This window comes from Phyllostomus discolor, chromosome 2 (genome assembly GCF_004126475.2).
Source record: "Phyllostomus discolor isolate MPI-MPIP mPhyDis1 chromosome 2, mPhyDis1.pri.v3, whole genome shotgun sequence".
Lineage (NCBI taxonomy): Eukaryota > Metazoa > Chordata > Mammalia > Chiroptera > Phyllostomidae > Phyllostomus > Phyllostomus discolor.
Genome location: NC_040904.2, coordinates 140719681 through 140737022, shown reverse-complemented (window position 1 = coordinate 140737022; position 17342 = coordinate 140719681). Strand labels below are relative to the sequence as shown.

At 35.0% G+C, this 17342-nt stretch overlaps 1 protein-coding gene across 1 annotated transcript in view; it reads left to right on the top strand.

Annotated features, from left to right (window-relative positions):
• The window catches only part of PTPRQ (protein tyrosine phosphatase receptor type Q), a 250188-nt gene that overhangs the window by 87657 nt on the left and 145189 nt on the right, over window positions 1-17342 (top strand). The window contains exons 28-33 of the mRNA XM_036018637.1: window positions 662-823; window positions 928-1107; window positions 1713-1820; window positions 1958-2239; window positions 13249-13431; window positions 13821-13922. Coding sequence (XP_035874530.1) covers window positions 662-823; window positions 928-1107; window positions 1713-1820; window positions 1958-2239; window positions 13249-13431; window positions 13821-13922 — 1017 coding nt within the window. The remainder of the gene's footprint in view (window positions 1-661; window positions 824-927; window positions 1108-1712; window positions 1821-1957; window positions 2240-13248; window positions 13432-13820; window positions 13923-17342) is intronic.

Below are 17342 nucleotides of genomic sequence, written 5' to 3'. Positions count from 1 at the left end.
TCACCGATTCATTCATTTTTCTGTGCTAAGAGCACTGGGGGCAATGCTACAAATTAAGAGGCCCACAGTTTCTGACACAGATGTTTCCCTAAACATTTCAAGTTTGGCCTATTTGCTAATTTACATTACTGGAAGCACAAGTTTTAAATAAACAAAAAAATCTAACATTATTTGAAATCCTTATTCAGACAGATTTATGTATCAGTTATCCAAACAGGCTTGCTTTAAAATATTACTGGATTTAGTGAAGGTATAGTGAATTTAGAGTTCAGATATAAAGCCTCATTTCTATGTTTCACAGTATAATCTAGCAATGATATAATATTTCAATTTGATATCTTTGCCTAGTCTGTCTTTTCAGACAAAATTCCTAGCCAGTCCCTTTGAGTAAGTTATAGTTTCTTGACATACTTATCTCATGGTCTAGAATACTGTATAATAACTAGCAAAACTACATTATGAGCACAAAATGTTTATAGATATTGTTGGGAAGTATTCAGCATATTTATTATTAATTATACACCTACATTTCATATAAAGGAGTACATGGAGAGATTAATGAATAACATGAAATCAGTTTTAAGATTTTACTGAGTGAGCAAAAATAATTTTGATCATGAAACCAAACACCTCTTTTTTTTAAAAAAATGATTTTGAATAGGAGCTACATGGAACCAGTATACCATTGACATTGCTGCTGAACAGCTGTCTTACGTTATCAGGAGACTCGTACCTTTCACTGAGCACATGATTAGTGTATCTGCTTTCACCATCATGGGAGAGGGACCACCAACGGTTCTCAATGTGAGGACGCTTGAGCAAGGTAAGAATGTGCTGCTTCTGAAATAAGTGCCTGCAATTATTGCTCTTGCACATTTTAATACTTTTTCTTTTTATCCACATTAATTGTTCATTCTTCTTTTCAAGTGCCAAGCTCCATTCAGATTATAAACTATAAAAATATTAGTTCTTCATCTATTTTGTTATATTGGGATCCTCCAGAATATCCCAATGGAAAAATAACTCATTACACAATTTATGCAATGGAACTGGATACAAACAGAGCATTCCAGATGACTACTGTAGATAACAGCTTTCTCATAACAGGTAGAACAAAGTTTTGCTTCTTAAAAAACATTTCTACTCTGATGGAAAATATGCATCTCTTTGTGCTTTAAGCCCTGCAGGACATGTGTGTCTTCATTCCAGATTTTGTTGTGCTGTGCTGCCATGGATATCTTTAAAAATAGGTGAAGAAAGAACTTGAGTAAATGTGTTCTCCTTTATATTTGTCTGCAAAGAGGTAAAACCATCAGATCACAAGTATTTTAGGAATATACTTAGCCCAGGGAATTTTATGCCTGGTATATTCAAATAAGTCAGTATTGAAGTCTTAAAGGAATGAATGTGAAACTCGGCTGAAGTAACCAGCTGGTGTGGTGTTTGTGCCAAGTCAGCTATACTCCTTCCAGTGTGCCAAAAGTTATCTTTCAGCCTAAAATTATTTATTAATATTTTAGGGAAGAACTAAAACATCATCAACATGGGAAGATCCTCAAGCCCAAGGAATCTTAGAAGATTGGCATTATAAGGAAGCTGGCCTGGGTGGTCAGCCTCCCAAATAAATTAGTTTCACCATTTCTATGTCCAGTGGCATTAATCTAAGAGTGTTATTTTAAGGAATTTAAACAGATTGCCTATTGTCTTTATAGGGTTAAAGAAATACACAAAATATAAAATGAGAGTGAGTGCCTCAACCCATGTTGGAGAAAGTTCTTTGTCTGAAGAAAATGACATCTTTGTGAGAACTCCAGAAGACGGTAAGATGATCCAGTGCAGTTTTAATAGAAAAAGCAAGTGGTATTGTGTGCTGTCACCTACCTCATGCTGCCTTCAGTGTCTGAAGCAATGACCATGAGAAAAGTACATGTATTTAAAATTTATTTTCTTCCCCCAGAACCAGAATCACCCCCTCAAGATGTGAAAGCTACTGATGTTACTGCAAATGAAATAAGTTTGAAGTGGTTACCACCTGAGAAACCCAATGGGATTATTGTTGCGTATGAAGTTCTCTATAAAAATATAGACACTTTATTTATGAAAAACACCTCAACAACAAATATAATTTTAAGGGACTTAAGACCTTACAGCCTCTATAACATTTCTGTGAGATCGTACACCAGACTGGGCCATGGCAATCAACTATCTTCTTTACTGTCCATACGGACAGCTGAGACTGGTGAGTTTTTTGTTTGGTCACTTAATAATACACAGTGATGAAGTAAACATGTCTGACAATTGCTATATTGTTTCTATTTTACTTAATCTAAAACCCCTCATTATTCCATTTCGTGTAATCCAGGAATTTATTTGCTTTTTCTGGTAGAAGTGTGGGGAAAGGCTTGCTATGCAAACTTTTTAAAAGTATGATTTGCATATAAGGGAACTCCAAAATAAAAATCAGCAAATTTTACAAATGAAAGGCCTTAAGAAACTAAAGACATTTTCCAATGTACTTGCAAATTTGCAAATTGATAATTACTTGCTTTCAAATTAGGTAAAAGCAGAGACATACTCATAAGAATAGATTCCTATACTCTAATGAGGTATGTATATGGATACAAGTGTGGGGTGGGAACAAGAAAGGGCATCCTGGGGAAGCCAGGAGGAGGAGGGAGCATTTGACCTGGATCTTAAGGAGTCAGGTGGAATGAGCAGGGGGACTTTACAGAGACTGAATGGTGCGTGGGCAAGCGAGGAGTTACTTGTGTTTGGTTTCCCTGGTGCAAGAGCAAACAGCACAAAAGAAGATGTTTTGCCTGATGATCTTAATGTATTGCTTATATTTATAATCATTTATTGGAGCATCACTCTTAAGTCAACTTTATAGGGTGTGCTGAGAATTAACAACTAAATTTAAAGTTACTGTTTCGGTCCTACATGTAAAAAATAAATATTTATTGACTAGCAACTGGTGGAACCATACAGAATTGCTGTTCCTGGAGATCACAATGCCCAAATATCAGCATCTTTATATGGCTCGGCCAGATCCTATATGACTCTGTTGCTGATTTCGAGGATCAAGGAATCTAGCAAAACAGCTTACTTTTGAGCAAAAGAATCCCTTTGAAACTGATCACAAATTAATTAATTGAAATGACACAATGCCCATAGAAAACGTCATTGGTTATAATTGCAGGAACAAGGGAATGATGAAAAGAGCATTTTTTTATAATCAAAAGTTCCCCTAAAGTAAAACCTAATTAGTTGATATTCAACTACATATTATCTTGTCTCGTTGCTTTTATAGATAATGTACTTCAGTATTTTTGTGAGAAAAATATCTGCTCTTTACAAAGCCTAGTTTTATCTTATTTTACACCCAGTCAAGGAAAGAAACAAACAGATTTTAAGCCCCTGCAGGGTGCCATGGTCTCTGCCATTGGCTGTCAAAACAATCACCGTTTTATTCAAGAATACAGCAGTAAGGCATTATTACCCTCATTGCCTAATGAAAAATAGAGATCTGAGAGGTTCATCCTTTCAATAAGTGTTTAGAATATGCCAAGCTCTACTGGGAATATAGCACTGTTGAATAAAATGAATTTTTACCCACGTAAAGTAAATATTAATTGGTGGGTGTTTAATTGTTATACAGTGGGTAAAGGATGAAACTGGAATTGGAATCCCAATCCATCTGCCTCCAAAGCCCATTTCCTTTCACAGTACATGCTGTTTTAGAAACCATCAATAAAGTGAGTGGATTATTAATATACAGAGTCTGGCAGAAGTAAGGCTTGTTTGAGTGTGGTTGGTAGGGTACATGAATGTCTCATACAAGATGGACAGCAATTTGAACATTTCACCTAAAATGTCATATGGTGTGCTTGCATGTGATACTCTTATGTTACAGAATTGCATGCTTATGATTTCATAATAAAAAAGGGGCATTATTTGTGCCGGACCCTGTATATCCAAGATCTTTCCGTTCATTGTTACAGTGATGTTTTGCTGTTTTGGGCTCTGAACAGCATCAGAGAGGAAAGTAAGAACTTTAAAAAATCCTGTTGTGATATTAAACAATAGCATATCCATGCATGCTTATCAAATGTCTCACTACATAAGTGGTCACAGCATCAAGAACACCTTTTTTTAATGATTATTTATAAAAAATAATTTTGTTTGCTAATTATTATATGTGTGTAGTTGTTTTACTTAGTATTAAAAAGTAAATTTGATTATTATTTTATTTGTTGTATGATCTTAACTCTAGGATAAGGCTAACAATAAAATAAAACCATAAGTGAACATAAGAATTCAACTTGAAATGTAATTTAAAATGAATTTTATTTTTGGAATATGCCTTAGAAAACACACAGACCTCTATATTTTGTAGATGAGAACACCTAGGGGTATTTGAATAAAGTGACTCAAAAATCATAATAGATGAGAAATAATGTTTGGACTTGAAGGTGAGCCTCCTGTCAGCCATTCAAGGTACCTGGGCTAGTGACAAAAGTAGAGAAGGGGGAAACAACTTATGACAGGGTTCACTATCTCACCCACTTGAGTGAGAACAATTTGATTATCCTTATACTAGATGTGTCAGAAGCAAAAGAGGCCATATAATGAAGCGTGGGTCACCGGCCTGCAGCGATCACGGAACGCATGGCTTGTTTGAAACACAAGAAAAAACATGCACAGAGACAGACCAGTTTCTGTGGAGAAGTAGGGATGGAACGGCCACCCCCTCTAGTGGGGAGCACGCCGATTTACCATCCAAACCGGCTTTTGGGTTCGTTTTGCATAAGAATTCAGTTAAAGCACATTACTCATTGAGAGGAAGTAAGGATCAAACGATAGGTAACAAGGAACTCTGAGGGTCTATTTGAGTCAGGGTCAAAGAGCTGTAAGACTCTAAGGAACAAACTATCTTCCTCCTTGGACCCTTCTCATTCAACTGAGAGCATTCTAAACAAAGAAGGTTTCACAGGAATTTACATGTTCTTTCTTAGGCCTGATTACCTGGGAAATCCACCCTTTCCATCACAGGACGGCACCACCCTGTCATTGTTTCAGGCTTAGGTGGAGCAAGGGAAGTTAGGCAGCCAAGAGATTAAGAGATTTTCTTTCAGAGCAGGAGGACTTGGGCTTTGTCAAAGGCAAAGGGCGAGAGTCTATCACCCCCTTTTGCTGTAGCCCCCAAAGTCCTTCTTTTGGGGGCCTCCCACGTGATCGTGCTGTCTTAGGTCGTTCCCCCTGTGGGGAATCTTACCTGTCATTGACTAATCGACTGAGCATTGGGGTCCAGGCAGGGTGAGGTATGAAGGAGCAGAAGCGGTGCTCCTGTCAGGGAGATAAGCTTGTCTTCTTTCTGGCTTACAGCTCCAAGGGCGTTCCCTTAGCCTTAGCCTAGATGGGGGTTACAGCTTCTGATACCAGGCAGGGTGGTTCCCAACAATATAATAGGTTGTGGGGCTCAGTGTTCGTTCTCCTAATTTCTAGTTCTCTGTCCTAAATTAGGGTACTCTCAAGGTCTATGCATTCTCCATCTAGATAAAAATGATGGACAATGGAATCTATGTTAGTTACTTTTCCTAGATCATGTTCACCACCACTGAGCTCCTTCTGCATAAAAGGAAGCTAGAATTTTAAATGGAGTCTCAAGGTGTGATCTGAAACAGGATATGCTCAAGAACAACTATCTCTTCCCAGGGCTTATCAGTTTATTCTTTGCTCTTATATAAAGAACAGGAGTCCGCTTTTTGTTATTGTTTTATAAGAAATGAAGAAGTGTGCTAACTCATGTGTTAGTGCTACTAATTATAAATAGGAGAATATTATTTGTTCAAATGTTTTATTTTGATTAGAGAATCAGGGTTCATTAATGCTTGGAAGTAAAATACTATACTGTTGTGTTCAAGAAGGAAAGATCAACACAAGACTGATTTCATGTGTGCACATATATGTCTATGTGTGTTTTAAGTATGAAACACACAGCTTGACAAGCAAACTTGAGATTAGTTTATATTTTCTCATATAGTGTGCAATAACCACATTAAGAACTTTTAAGTTCCTATGCAAATTACCCTTTGATGATCCATATATTTTCTTTCCTTTTTAAGACATAACTTTTTTTTTTTTTTTTACAGTAGGCCTTTAACCAAATGCCTTGCATATGTCTGATTTTGGGCAACAACCATCAGTGGATAGTAACTTAGATGTTGACTAAAATTTTGTGTAGCACTTTATAAATTTATGTTAATTAATAGCATTTCTTAATTTATCTACATAAGATTAAACCTATATATGCCAAACAACAATGTTTTGGCATATTCAAGGTAACTTTCCACTTCCTATTTTAGTACAGTATCATCATGAACTAAATTATTTTTAATTTTTACATAGATTCAGCTTATTTCAACTAACTATATTAATTACCTTTATTCTTGAGTTATATATTTTACACACTACTTCTACAACTGGAAATGATATGCTATTTTAGAAAACTGAAGAGTTCATCATCACTCTCTAAAATTAGTAAGTTATTGGGTCAGTCTTGCTTTACTTTCCTTGAAGATCCAGCACTGGTTATTCTCTCAGGATTAATGAATAAAAATGCAAAGGATATTGCCTGCATCAGGGATGCATATTTATATCCTGACTACTAGTGGTAGGCAGGCACTCCAGAAGGCAACTTAGAAAATGCCAATGAGAATTTTTCAAAAGTGGAAGTTATATTGAATTATAAAATTCAAGCATAGCATCACTAATTCTTCTGTTTCTATTGAAAAGCTATTCAATTAAATTTTACTTATTTTCCTTAGCTGTGAGTTTCTCCTTTATTTTTAATACATTATATATCATGTTGAACTATTTATTCATTAATTGAGCAGATTTTATGGACTCCATATCATGTCCTACAGCTCTAGTAGGCCCTGTGTATACAACAGTAGATAAGACAAAATTCCTAGCTCCTAGAACTTAATATTCTTAAAAGGGCCACAGAAAGTAAACAAATGATACATATGACTTTTGCAAGTTGTAATTTTTTTAAGAAAAAATATGAGGGTAAGAAGTGAGAGAGCTATAGAGTGGTAAACAGCTGTTTGAGGTAGAGGACTGATAAAAGTCTCTCTGAAGATGTTATATATACCCAGGAATATTAATAATCTACAGGATTAAATTAGATGAGGATAAAGAAGTAAAGTGTTTCAGAAGGAAAAATAGCAATTGCCAAGTCCCTGAAGTGGAGATACATTATATAGTTGAGGAAGAACAGAATATTTCTGTCATTCAAGCAATATAAGTTACAGGGAAGGGATTAGCAGATGAGGAGAGACAGACAGACCATGCAGAGATTTGGGTGCCAATGTAAGAAGTTTGGTTAATTTTAATGGGAAGGTATTAGAGAATTATGAGAGAAGAAGCTGGTATGATTTGCAGTTTTAGAATGCTGCTGCTAAATATGTTGGATTTGGGAATAAAGAGATAAATCAATATTACTAGTTTTTTGATCTGAATATCTGAGTAAAAAATGATAGCACCATTTACTGAAGTGGGGAAGCCAGTTAAAAGGTCACTTTGGAGGAATTCAGTAGTTTTGTTTTGAACATGTTTGATATTTCCAAATGCCTGTTACGAAGGAGGTTGTATATGTGTTTGAAAGTCAGAGAAAGAATGCAGAGTTGAATACATAAATTGAAGGCATCACTGTGTCTCTGATATTCAGAGTCAAGGGATGAGAAAAAGTCACATCAGGGTGAGTATCCTGGAGATGAAAAGAAGCATACAGTTATGTCCTGGGGCAATCTAACCTGTAGACTTTGGGAAGTCAAGGAGGAGCCTGCCAAGGACTAAGCAGAAGTGGACACTGAGGTAGGAAGAAAATCAGGATAAGATCATGGAAGGCAAGTGAATAAAGATTTTCAGGTGGAAAGAATTCATTGCCTATGTCAAATGTTGTTAACAGTGAAGCAAGATGAGGGCACATGGAACTGATTAATGGTTTGGCAAGATGGAGATTATCGATGACTTCACAACAGTAGATTCCATGGAAAAAATATGAGGGAAAATGCTTAACTGAAGGGGAACTGAGAGAGAATGACGAGTAAGACAATGGATAAAATGAGTAAAGGCAAATTTTGAAGAATTTTGTTATAAAGTGGAAGATAGGATCAATAGTTGAAAGGACAGCAGTCTTTTTTTTTTACTGTAATAGATATAATGTGTGCTTTCATGTGCATTTCCCATATAATTATAGAAATTGTTCAACAAAAAGAAAATTAATAATCCAACAAAGAGGAAATTACTTCAAGTCTAAAACATTTGACTAGGTAGCTGGAGAGGAATCTAGTGCAGAAGTGGAGGGCTGGGCCTTGGAAAGGCTGTAGAAGAGAAGGCAATTAAAGGAAAATTGGTACTAGAAAGAGAATATAGTTCTCTTCTGTATGTTTTTATTTTCTCAGTGAACTGAGAGACAAATTTATCAGCTTTGAACAAGGAGGGGGAGAGTATTGGATGTTTGTGGAGAGAGAGGATCGTGAAAATATACACAACAGAATGGGAAACTAAATGACAGACAGTGAAGAAGATTTTATTTGATATTGGAGGTTATAAATTTAAATGAGACTAGTCACATGACATAGTGTTTTATTCAGACATTTCCAGCTCTTACATTGTTGGTGTGGAACTAGCACTGAGTTTGGTTTAATCCAAATTGGAATTTTGCCAGGAAAGTAAGGGTAAAAAAGGAGTTGATGGAGATTGCTAGGGAGAGATTTTAGTGACAGACTATGGACTCTGACCCGAGTAAGCAGGAAGATGAGGGACAGTAATGATCTGATGAGGATAAAATAATTGTTCCATGACAAAATAAGAATTAGTAAGCTGGAAAGATAGAAAGGGGTGCCAAAGAGAGGAGTACTGGCAGTACTGGTAATGACAAGGTTTCGGGTGTTGCTACAAAAGCTAGTGGTTAAGGTGAGGTAGAGGAAAAGAGTGTTGGGATTGCAGGGATCAAGGAATGCAGACTCCAGGAAACTGGACAGATACTTGCATCGATTTTGACTTCTCTAAGAGTGGTAGAGAGGAAGTCCATCATATGAGTGATAAAAATTTTAAGATTTTTAGAAAAGTGTCAGAGTATCACTAGATGGCTTTTTTCATAATTTTGATTTTTTTTACATTTTTACTGTATTTTTTCTATTACCATTTATCTACCCATACCGTCATCCACCTTCATCCATCCCCCTCCCCCAGTAATCACCATGCTGTGGTCTGTGTCCATGAATTCTTAAGTTTTTTTGTCTCTTTTGCTCCATCCATCCATCTCCTCAACCCTGCCCCCGCAGAGCTGTCAGCCTGCTCTCTACCTATGAGTCTGTCTCTGTTTCTCTTGTTAGTTCAGTTTGTTCATAAGATTCCACATATGAGTGAAATCATATGGTACTTGTCTTTCTCTGACTGACTTATTTCTCTTGCTTTTACATTATATTCTTTATTTTATTACATATGTTACTGTTGTTCAAGTACAGTTGTCTCCATTTTCCCCCCACCATAGACCCCTACACCACCCATCCCCACCTCCCACCCTCCATCCTACCTCCTATGGCTTTGTCCATATGTCCTTCATACATGTTCTTTGATGGCCCTTCCCCTATTTTCCCTCATTATCCGTCTCCCCCTTCCCTCTGGTTACTGTCAGTTTGATCTTTATTTCAATGTCTCTGGTTATATTTTGCTTGCATGTTTGTTTTATTGATTAGGTCCCACTTATAGGTGAGCTCATATGGCATTTGTCTTTCACTGCCTGGCTTATTTCACTTAGCATAATGCTCTCCAGGCCCTTCATGCTGTTGCAAAGGGTAAAGTGTCCATTAGTAGATGAGTTGGTAAAACAGATATGGCACATTTATGCAATGGAATACTTCATAGCCATAAACATTAATTTTTTTAATTAAAAAATAGAAATTTATACTAGATGACTGTCTTAAGAAAGTGTAGCTCATAGAGTTCTTCAGGTAGAAGGAAGGAGAAAATACATGAATATAGCAAAAAGGAGCAATAAATACAACTATACATCTCCCAGGTACTATGGTTACAGGGGTTGTGGAGAAAAACAAATGGTTACCAGTTACCTGAGAGGGCTAAGAGGTTGTGCTCTGAGCAGGTCCAAGATTTCAGTGAGAGTCAGAAGGTTAATAGAACATCAAGAGGAGATTTGGGGTGTTTGGGAAGGCATAGCAGATTATATTGCTACATCAAACTATGTTCTGATTTACAACCTTCCAAAATTTTTGGAACTATCAAAATTCTGTCAGTTTTTTCTACTAAGCCTGCCTTTGTTGCAGTACACTTGATATCAGGTAGCAATTGGCAAGGGGACACTGTATCTATACTTTCAAGACTTCAGAATTCTATTTCTCTAGTTTACTAACTTTATTAGTAGCAGTTTTTATATCCATTGTATTTAGAATACTAATTTTAAAAGGTTCATTTTTTTATTTTGAAAGGAAATAATTAAAAACAGGACTCTAATGACAATAATATTTACATATTTAGTTTATATTGCTATGGGGTTTAATCCCCCAAATTAAACATTATTATTATTGTTCTGTGAAGATGATGTTTAAACGTTACCTTTGTAACTATGGTCTTTCATCTCCAGAAAATTTTTGTTTGCCAAGAGTGCATTATTTAAAATTTTATTTATTAATGCTGAATTGATGGCATGCATTCTCTTTGTTTTTGATTATCTGGAAGTGTTTTTATTTTGCTCTTATTAATTTTTCTGGGTATAGAATTCCAGTTGTTTTTCAATTAAACTCAATTGTCAGCCTAATTGTCATTTCTGTAGATGATATATCTTTTTCTGTTGCTGTTAAAATAATCTCTTTTTTGTATACTATCCTTTCACAATGAATTGTCTAAATATGATTTTTAAAAAATTTCTGCTTGGGATTTATTGGAATTCCTTGATCTGAAGTTCCATATCTCTCAATGATTTTGAAAATTTTCAGCCATTATCTTTTCAAATATCTCTTCTTCTTCATTCTGTTATCGTAGACCCTCTTAGTTATAACCTCTATGTCTAACTGCTGTTTTTACATTTTTTAATATTACCTTTCTCTGAGCTACCTTTTGATAATTTCTTTAATACTATCATTCTTTTTGCTAAATTTCTCACTATCTTTATCTAATCTGCTTTGATACATGAAGATAATTTGAATTGAAGAAATTTATTTTTCTGTTCTAGAAAGTCTGTCTGGTTCTTTTTCAACCCTGCTTGGTTATTTATGCTTTTTATTATTATTTAAGTAATTTTTGTTCATATTTTCAAATGTTTTATTTCTTGAAATATACTAAAAATTCATATTTTTATTCTTTAATTAGGTAAATAGCTGATGTCTTTTGAAGTCTGATGTGTGTTTGTCTGTGTGTATTATTTTTTTCTTTTACTTTGCTTGCTTTAACTATTGGTGCCTAATTTACTTGGGTGATTAGTGATTTTACCAGTGAGCTCATATTACTCGAAACTTTATCTGTGGGAAATTTATGTGGCCTGAGGTGAAGTTGAGTTTCTTCAGAGAAAATTTATGCTATTTGCTTTTGCATGTTAGCAACTCAGGATTACAGATTTTGCGGTTCTGAAACCACTTAATTTTTCTTTCTTTCCCACCTCTTTATCAAAAAGAGTGGCAAGAGAAAAAATTTCTTTTCTGTTCTCTTTTGTGTAGTGGGTTTACTTCCCTCTCTCCATTCTCCATTCTCCATGACTACACTGTACTAGTCTAAGACTTACTACTCACAGTGAATTCTGTGGCACTCTCCAGAAGAATTCAAGATGCTCCCTAGAGTTGTCCAATATAATGGTTCTAGTTGAAATCACATTTGTATGGGGTTCTGGCTCTTTATGCAGGCATATCCCTTATCCTTCTTCTGGTCTAAGGCTTTCTGGCAGTCCATACAGCTATTAATACAGAAATTCAAAGTTACCAGGATTGACCAATATTCTCCAAGGCAAAGCTGGCTTTGCTACCAGCTCTGTCTCTGGATACCTGTTTTTACTGTATTTTTTGTTTTATTTTCCTTTGTTTTATTTTTTTGGCCATCACAAATTTCTGCTTTTCTGACAACTCGGCAAGTAATTGAAAGAAAAATCTGTTTTAATTTTATGCAGTGTTATAATTATTTTTAATTTTTTTATAATTCTCACCTGAGGATATGTTTATTGACTTTAAAGAGGGGAAGGAAGACAGGGAGGGAGGGAAAGAGGGGGAGAGAGAGAGAGAGCTAGAGAGAAAGAGAAACATCCATTTGAGAGAGAAACATTGATTGGTTGCCTTCTGTATGCACACCGATGGGGCATCAAAACTGCAGGCTAAGTATGTGCCCACCGGGAATGTACAACATGCAACATGCAACTTTTGTAAGGGACGACACTCAAACCTACTCAGCCACCCAGCCAGGATAAATACTTTAATTAAGATAGTCATTCAGTTTAAAATATATATTCCAATATTTTGTCAGAATTGGAATCCCACATGTAGTGTTAGTATTTAAATATATGTAGAGAACTATTTATGGTCATGACATTTAATACATTAAAAACATTAGTAGATGCAAAAGCTAGTATTTTATTTACTTATATCCTGTATCCTTAGGAAGCTCTTTTGCTGCCAGGTCATACATAATATGCAGCATTATATCTAAAAAAAATTACATGCCTTGTCATAGACCTTGTTTTAGATCAAAACTAATTTTTAACTTTTAATATATATATGAGTAATTAATGAAAGACAGAATCATTATAAGTGTTTTCTAACCCTCTTTTATCTGTGTGTTCTGCAGTGTAAGATAGTTTAATACAGTTACAGCTATTTTAATAAAAATATCATCCTGTAAGCATTATTCTGTAAAATCATCATACGAATTTTCTGTTGAGATAAAATCTCTTCTTACGCCATTTTTTTGTTTATAATTCATTCATCTACACCTTACTTCATTTAAGATATTTATTACAAGGGTTTTCAGGAACAACTAAAAAAGACACATGGACAAGACCAAGGGGGGTGAAATCAGGGGAGGGGGGTAGGGATGGCTGAGGTAGGGGAACGACAATACAATAATTACACAAGAGATATTTATTACAGTCATATCCTAGTGTACTTGGATGGGAACTTCAACAGAAAAGGTTTTTAGGATGGAATTGTTTGATGGATTTATTTCATTTTTCATTTCTTTCAGTACCTGATAGTGCACCAGAAAGTATTACTTACAGAAATATTTCCCCTGGAGAGATTGAAATATCATTCCTTCCCCCAAGTAGTCCCAATGGAATCATACAAAAATATACAATTTATCTCAAGAGAAGTAATGGAAATGTGGAAAGAACAATAGATACAACCTCTTTGACCCAGAACATTGAAGGTAAAAAATATATCTATCTATCTACATATATATATTTATAGCATTGTGTATTTAGATTTATATTGATAGAGTGGCCACAAAATATTAGCTTGTTATATTATGAGTGGTATTTATGAATAGTTTTATACAGACTATAAAAATTCTGGCTTTTTGATTAAATAAGCCAGGAGTTTATTTCATGTGACATGAAAAAATATTCTAGCTCAATCCTTATTCATATTACTCTGTATCCTTTTGTCTTCTTAATAGAAGTTACTTTTTCAAAGATTTACATTTTCATTTAGCTTTTACTTTTGGAAGATTGTCAAGAGACCCTTCATAGTTTGCCTTGTGCACATTATTAAAGGATATTTTCTAAGTCTCAACTTATCAATTTTATTTCTATTTAGGACTGAAGAAATATACCCAGTATGTGATTGAGGTGTCTGCTAGCACACTCAAAGGTGAGGGAGTTCGGAGTGCACCCGTAAGTGTGCTGACAGAAGAAGATGGTAAGTGTAGCAGTAGATAAAGATATTTTGAGTTCATCATATTTCAAAAGCCACGTGTGCAGGTGGAACTAGAATGTAAAAAGAAATCCCCTATCCTTTGGTATCAGTGGTGAGCCATGCCAGCACTACACAGACTTCACTGTCATGGTGTAAAAGAAGCTGGCATAGCCAGAATTATGTCCAATAAAACCAGGTGTACAATGCTTTTTTGCATCAATCTGGAGTCATCTGTGCTCTGTAAAAGAATCACTAATATTTTTAATCAGAATTTTTAAGGCTAAAATTTTGGTTTGGTTTGAACATCAACTAACATATTAGTTATGCTAACTGTGTTTTTCAACTTTTGTGTTCATAAGATTAGACATTTACATAAGTTTTGTAGCAGATTCTGTTATGTCAACCTGTAACAGTTTTTTAAAATCTAATTAGAGTTATTTGCTAATGAGTTCAGGCTATTTTCCAGTTTTCTTGCATAACTGCAAGATGGTATTCCTGAATGCTAATAGCCTTCCTATTGAATATTTAAACATATCTTTTCCAACCTGAATAAAATCAACCTTACTATCAAGACTGCTTTACACTAGTACTTCACCAAGTTAGAGGCATATATCATGCTTAGAAAATTACTTTTGAAGAATATACTTGGGTTTGGATTTGCATTTTGTATTTTATACATTGTGTGTTTGGGGACTATTAATTTTTTCTATAAAAGGAAGCTCTATTGCCATGAGGGGTGGTCCTGTAAATAGCATAAGTATGTGTAAAGCATCTGTTTCCTCTCTCTTTCAAGTTCCTCCATCTTCAAGCTAGGTTGTACCTTGAGGATGTTCAGATTCTAGTCATTCACCAGGACAAAATGTGCATTGTACACTTCTAGAAAGAAGGCTTTTTCTCTGCATTGACTTATGTTATTCAACACAATAAAGTCTTTGGAACCCTATTCTCCCATTTCAGGCCTCTCACTGTCTCACCTCCACCAAATTACTTCACCAAAGCATGGTGGTAGGGTCCTCTGGGTTGCCCTGGTTTCTAAGTCTTCTTAGAGGTTAGTCTTTCTTAGTCATTGTCTCTACTTACCACACTTGTTTCTCCACTAAAATTTACCTGTCTGAATTTGCATTTTTTTAATTTAAATTTTTTCCATTATAGTTTACATGTAATATTATTTTGCATTAGTTTCAAGTGTATAGCATAGTGATTAGACAATCATATGCTTTATAAAATGTTCCTCTCAATATTTCCAGTATCCACTTCACTGTACATGGTAATTACAATGTTATTGGCTATATTTCTTATGTTATAGTTTACATCCCCATAACTATTGTGTAACTACTAATTTGTACTTTTCAATGCGTTCACTTTTTACACCCAGTTCTCCCCTCCCCCTTTCCTGTGGCAAATATCAGTCTGTCCTCTGTATCAGTGAGTGTGTTTCTGTTTTGTTTGTTAATTTATATTGTTCTTAAGATTCCACATGTAAGCTAAACCACATGGTATTTGTCTTATCTGACTGACTTATTTCACTTAGCATAAAACCCTTTAGGTCCATCCATGCTGTTGCAAATGGTAAGATTTCATTCTTTTTTGTGACTGAGTAATATTCCCTTGTATATATGCACTACATCTTTTTATCCTCTGTCTATTGGTGGGCACTTGGGTTGTTTCCTTAGCTTGGATATTATAAATAATGCTACAATGAACATAGGAGTGCATATGTTCTTTTGAATTAGTGTTTTGGACTCCTTCAGATGTATTCCCAGAAGTGGAATCATTGGGGCGATAAGGCAGTTCCATTTTTATTTTTTTGAGGAAACTTCATACTGTTTTCCATGATGGCTGCACCAATCTACATTCTCACCAAGAGTAGAAAAGGATTTCCTTTTCTTCACATCCTCACCAACACTTGTTTGTTGATTTATTGATAATAACCAATCTGATCACAGCAACCCAATATCTATGGGACACAGAGAAAACAGTCCCAACAGGGAACTTCATAGCATTACAGGCCTACCTCAAGAAACAAGAAAAATCTCAAATAAACAATCTAAGCTTACACCTAAAGGAACTAGATAAAGAAGATCAAGAAAAGACCTAAGTGAATAGAAGAAAGGAAATAATACAAATCAGAGGGAAATAAATGAAATAGAGTCTAAAACCACAAAAGACCAATAAACCAAGGGCTATTTTTTGAAACAATAAACAAGATTGATAAACCTTTAACCAGACTCATCAAGAAAAAAAGAGAGAGAATACCCAAATAAATAAAATCAGAAATGAAAATCAGAAACCACAGAAGGAAAAATAACTAAGAGAAAATATCATAAATAACTATATGATAACAAATTGGACAATCTGGAAGAAATAGATAAGTTCCTAGAAACATAAAACTTTCAAAACTGAATCAAGAAGAAACACAAAATCTGAACTGATTGATTACCAGTAGTGAAATTGAAGCAGTAATAAAAAGACTTTCAGGTGAATTTTACCAAATATTCAAAGAAGAGCTAACACCTCTCCTTCTCACACTATTTCAGAAAATTCAAGAGGAAGGTAGGCTTTCAAACTCATTTTATGAGGCCAGCATTATTCTAATTCCAAAACCAGACACAGGCACTATAAAGAAAGAAAAATATAGGCCAATATCTGAGATGAATGTGCATGCAACAAACCTTAACAAAATATTAGCAAAGTGCATCTAGCAATACATTAAAAAGATCACACACCATGATCAAGTGGGATTTATTCCTGGAATGCAAAGTTGGTACAATATCCACAAATCAATTAATGTGATACACCACATAAACAAAATGAAGGATAAAAATCATAGGATAGATGCAGAAGAGCATTTTATAAAATCCAGTACCTGTATATGATAAAAACTCTCAGCAATGTGGCAATAGAGGGAATATATCTCAGCATAATAAAGATCATATATGACAAACCCACAGGTAACATCATACTCAATAGGGAAAAATGACCATTTCCTTAACATCAGGAATGAGATAGGGATGTCTGCTTTCACCTCTCTTATTCAACATGGTACTGGAAGGCCTAGCTACAGCAATCAGACAAGAAGAAGAAATAAAAGGCACCCAAATTGGAAAGGAAGAAGTAAAACTGTCAGTGTTTGCCCACTGCTTTATTTCTAATCTAATTAAATTGTTCTGAGATTTTGAGATCTTTTACGAAGGAACCTAGGCCAGTAATGAACATATATTTCCAATAGGCAGAGCTTTTTACCTCTCAAGTTAATAGTTTCAAATTGTACTACGCATCTGAATATCTGGGCTGCTAGAAACACAAAGTCAAGGTAAACTTTCATTGAAATCCTTGGCCAAGTCATGGATGCAATTGCTAAGGACCAGGGTGAAGAACAAGACCCTTTTATCCAAAAATTACAAGGAAATTAAGAAAGGATAA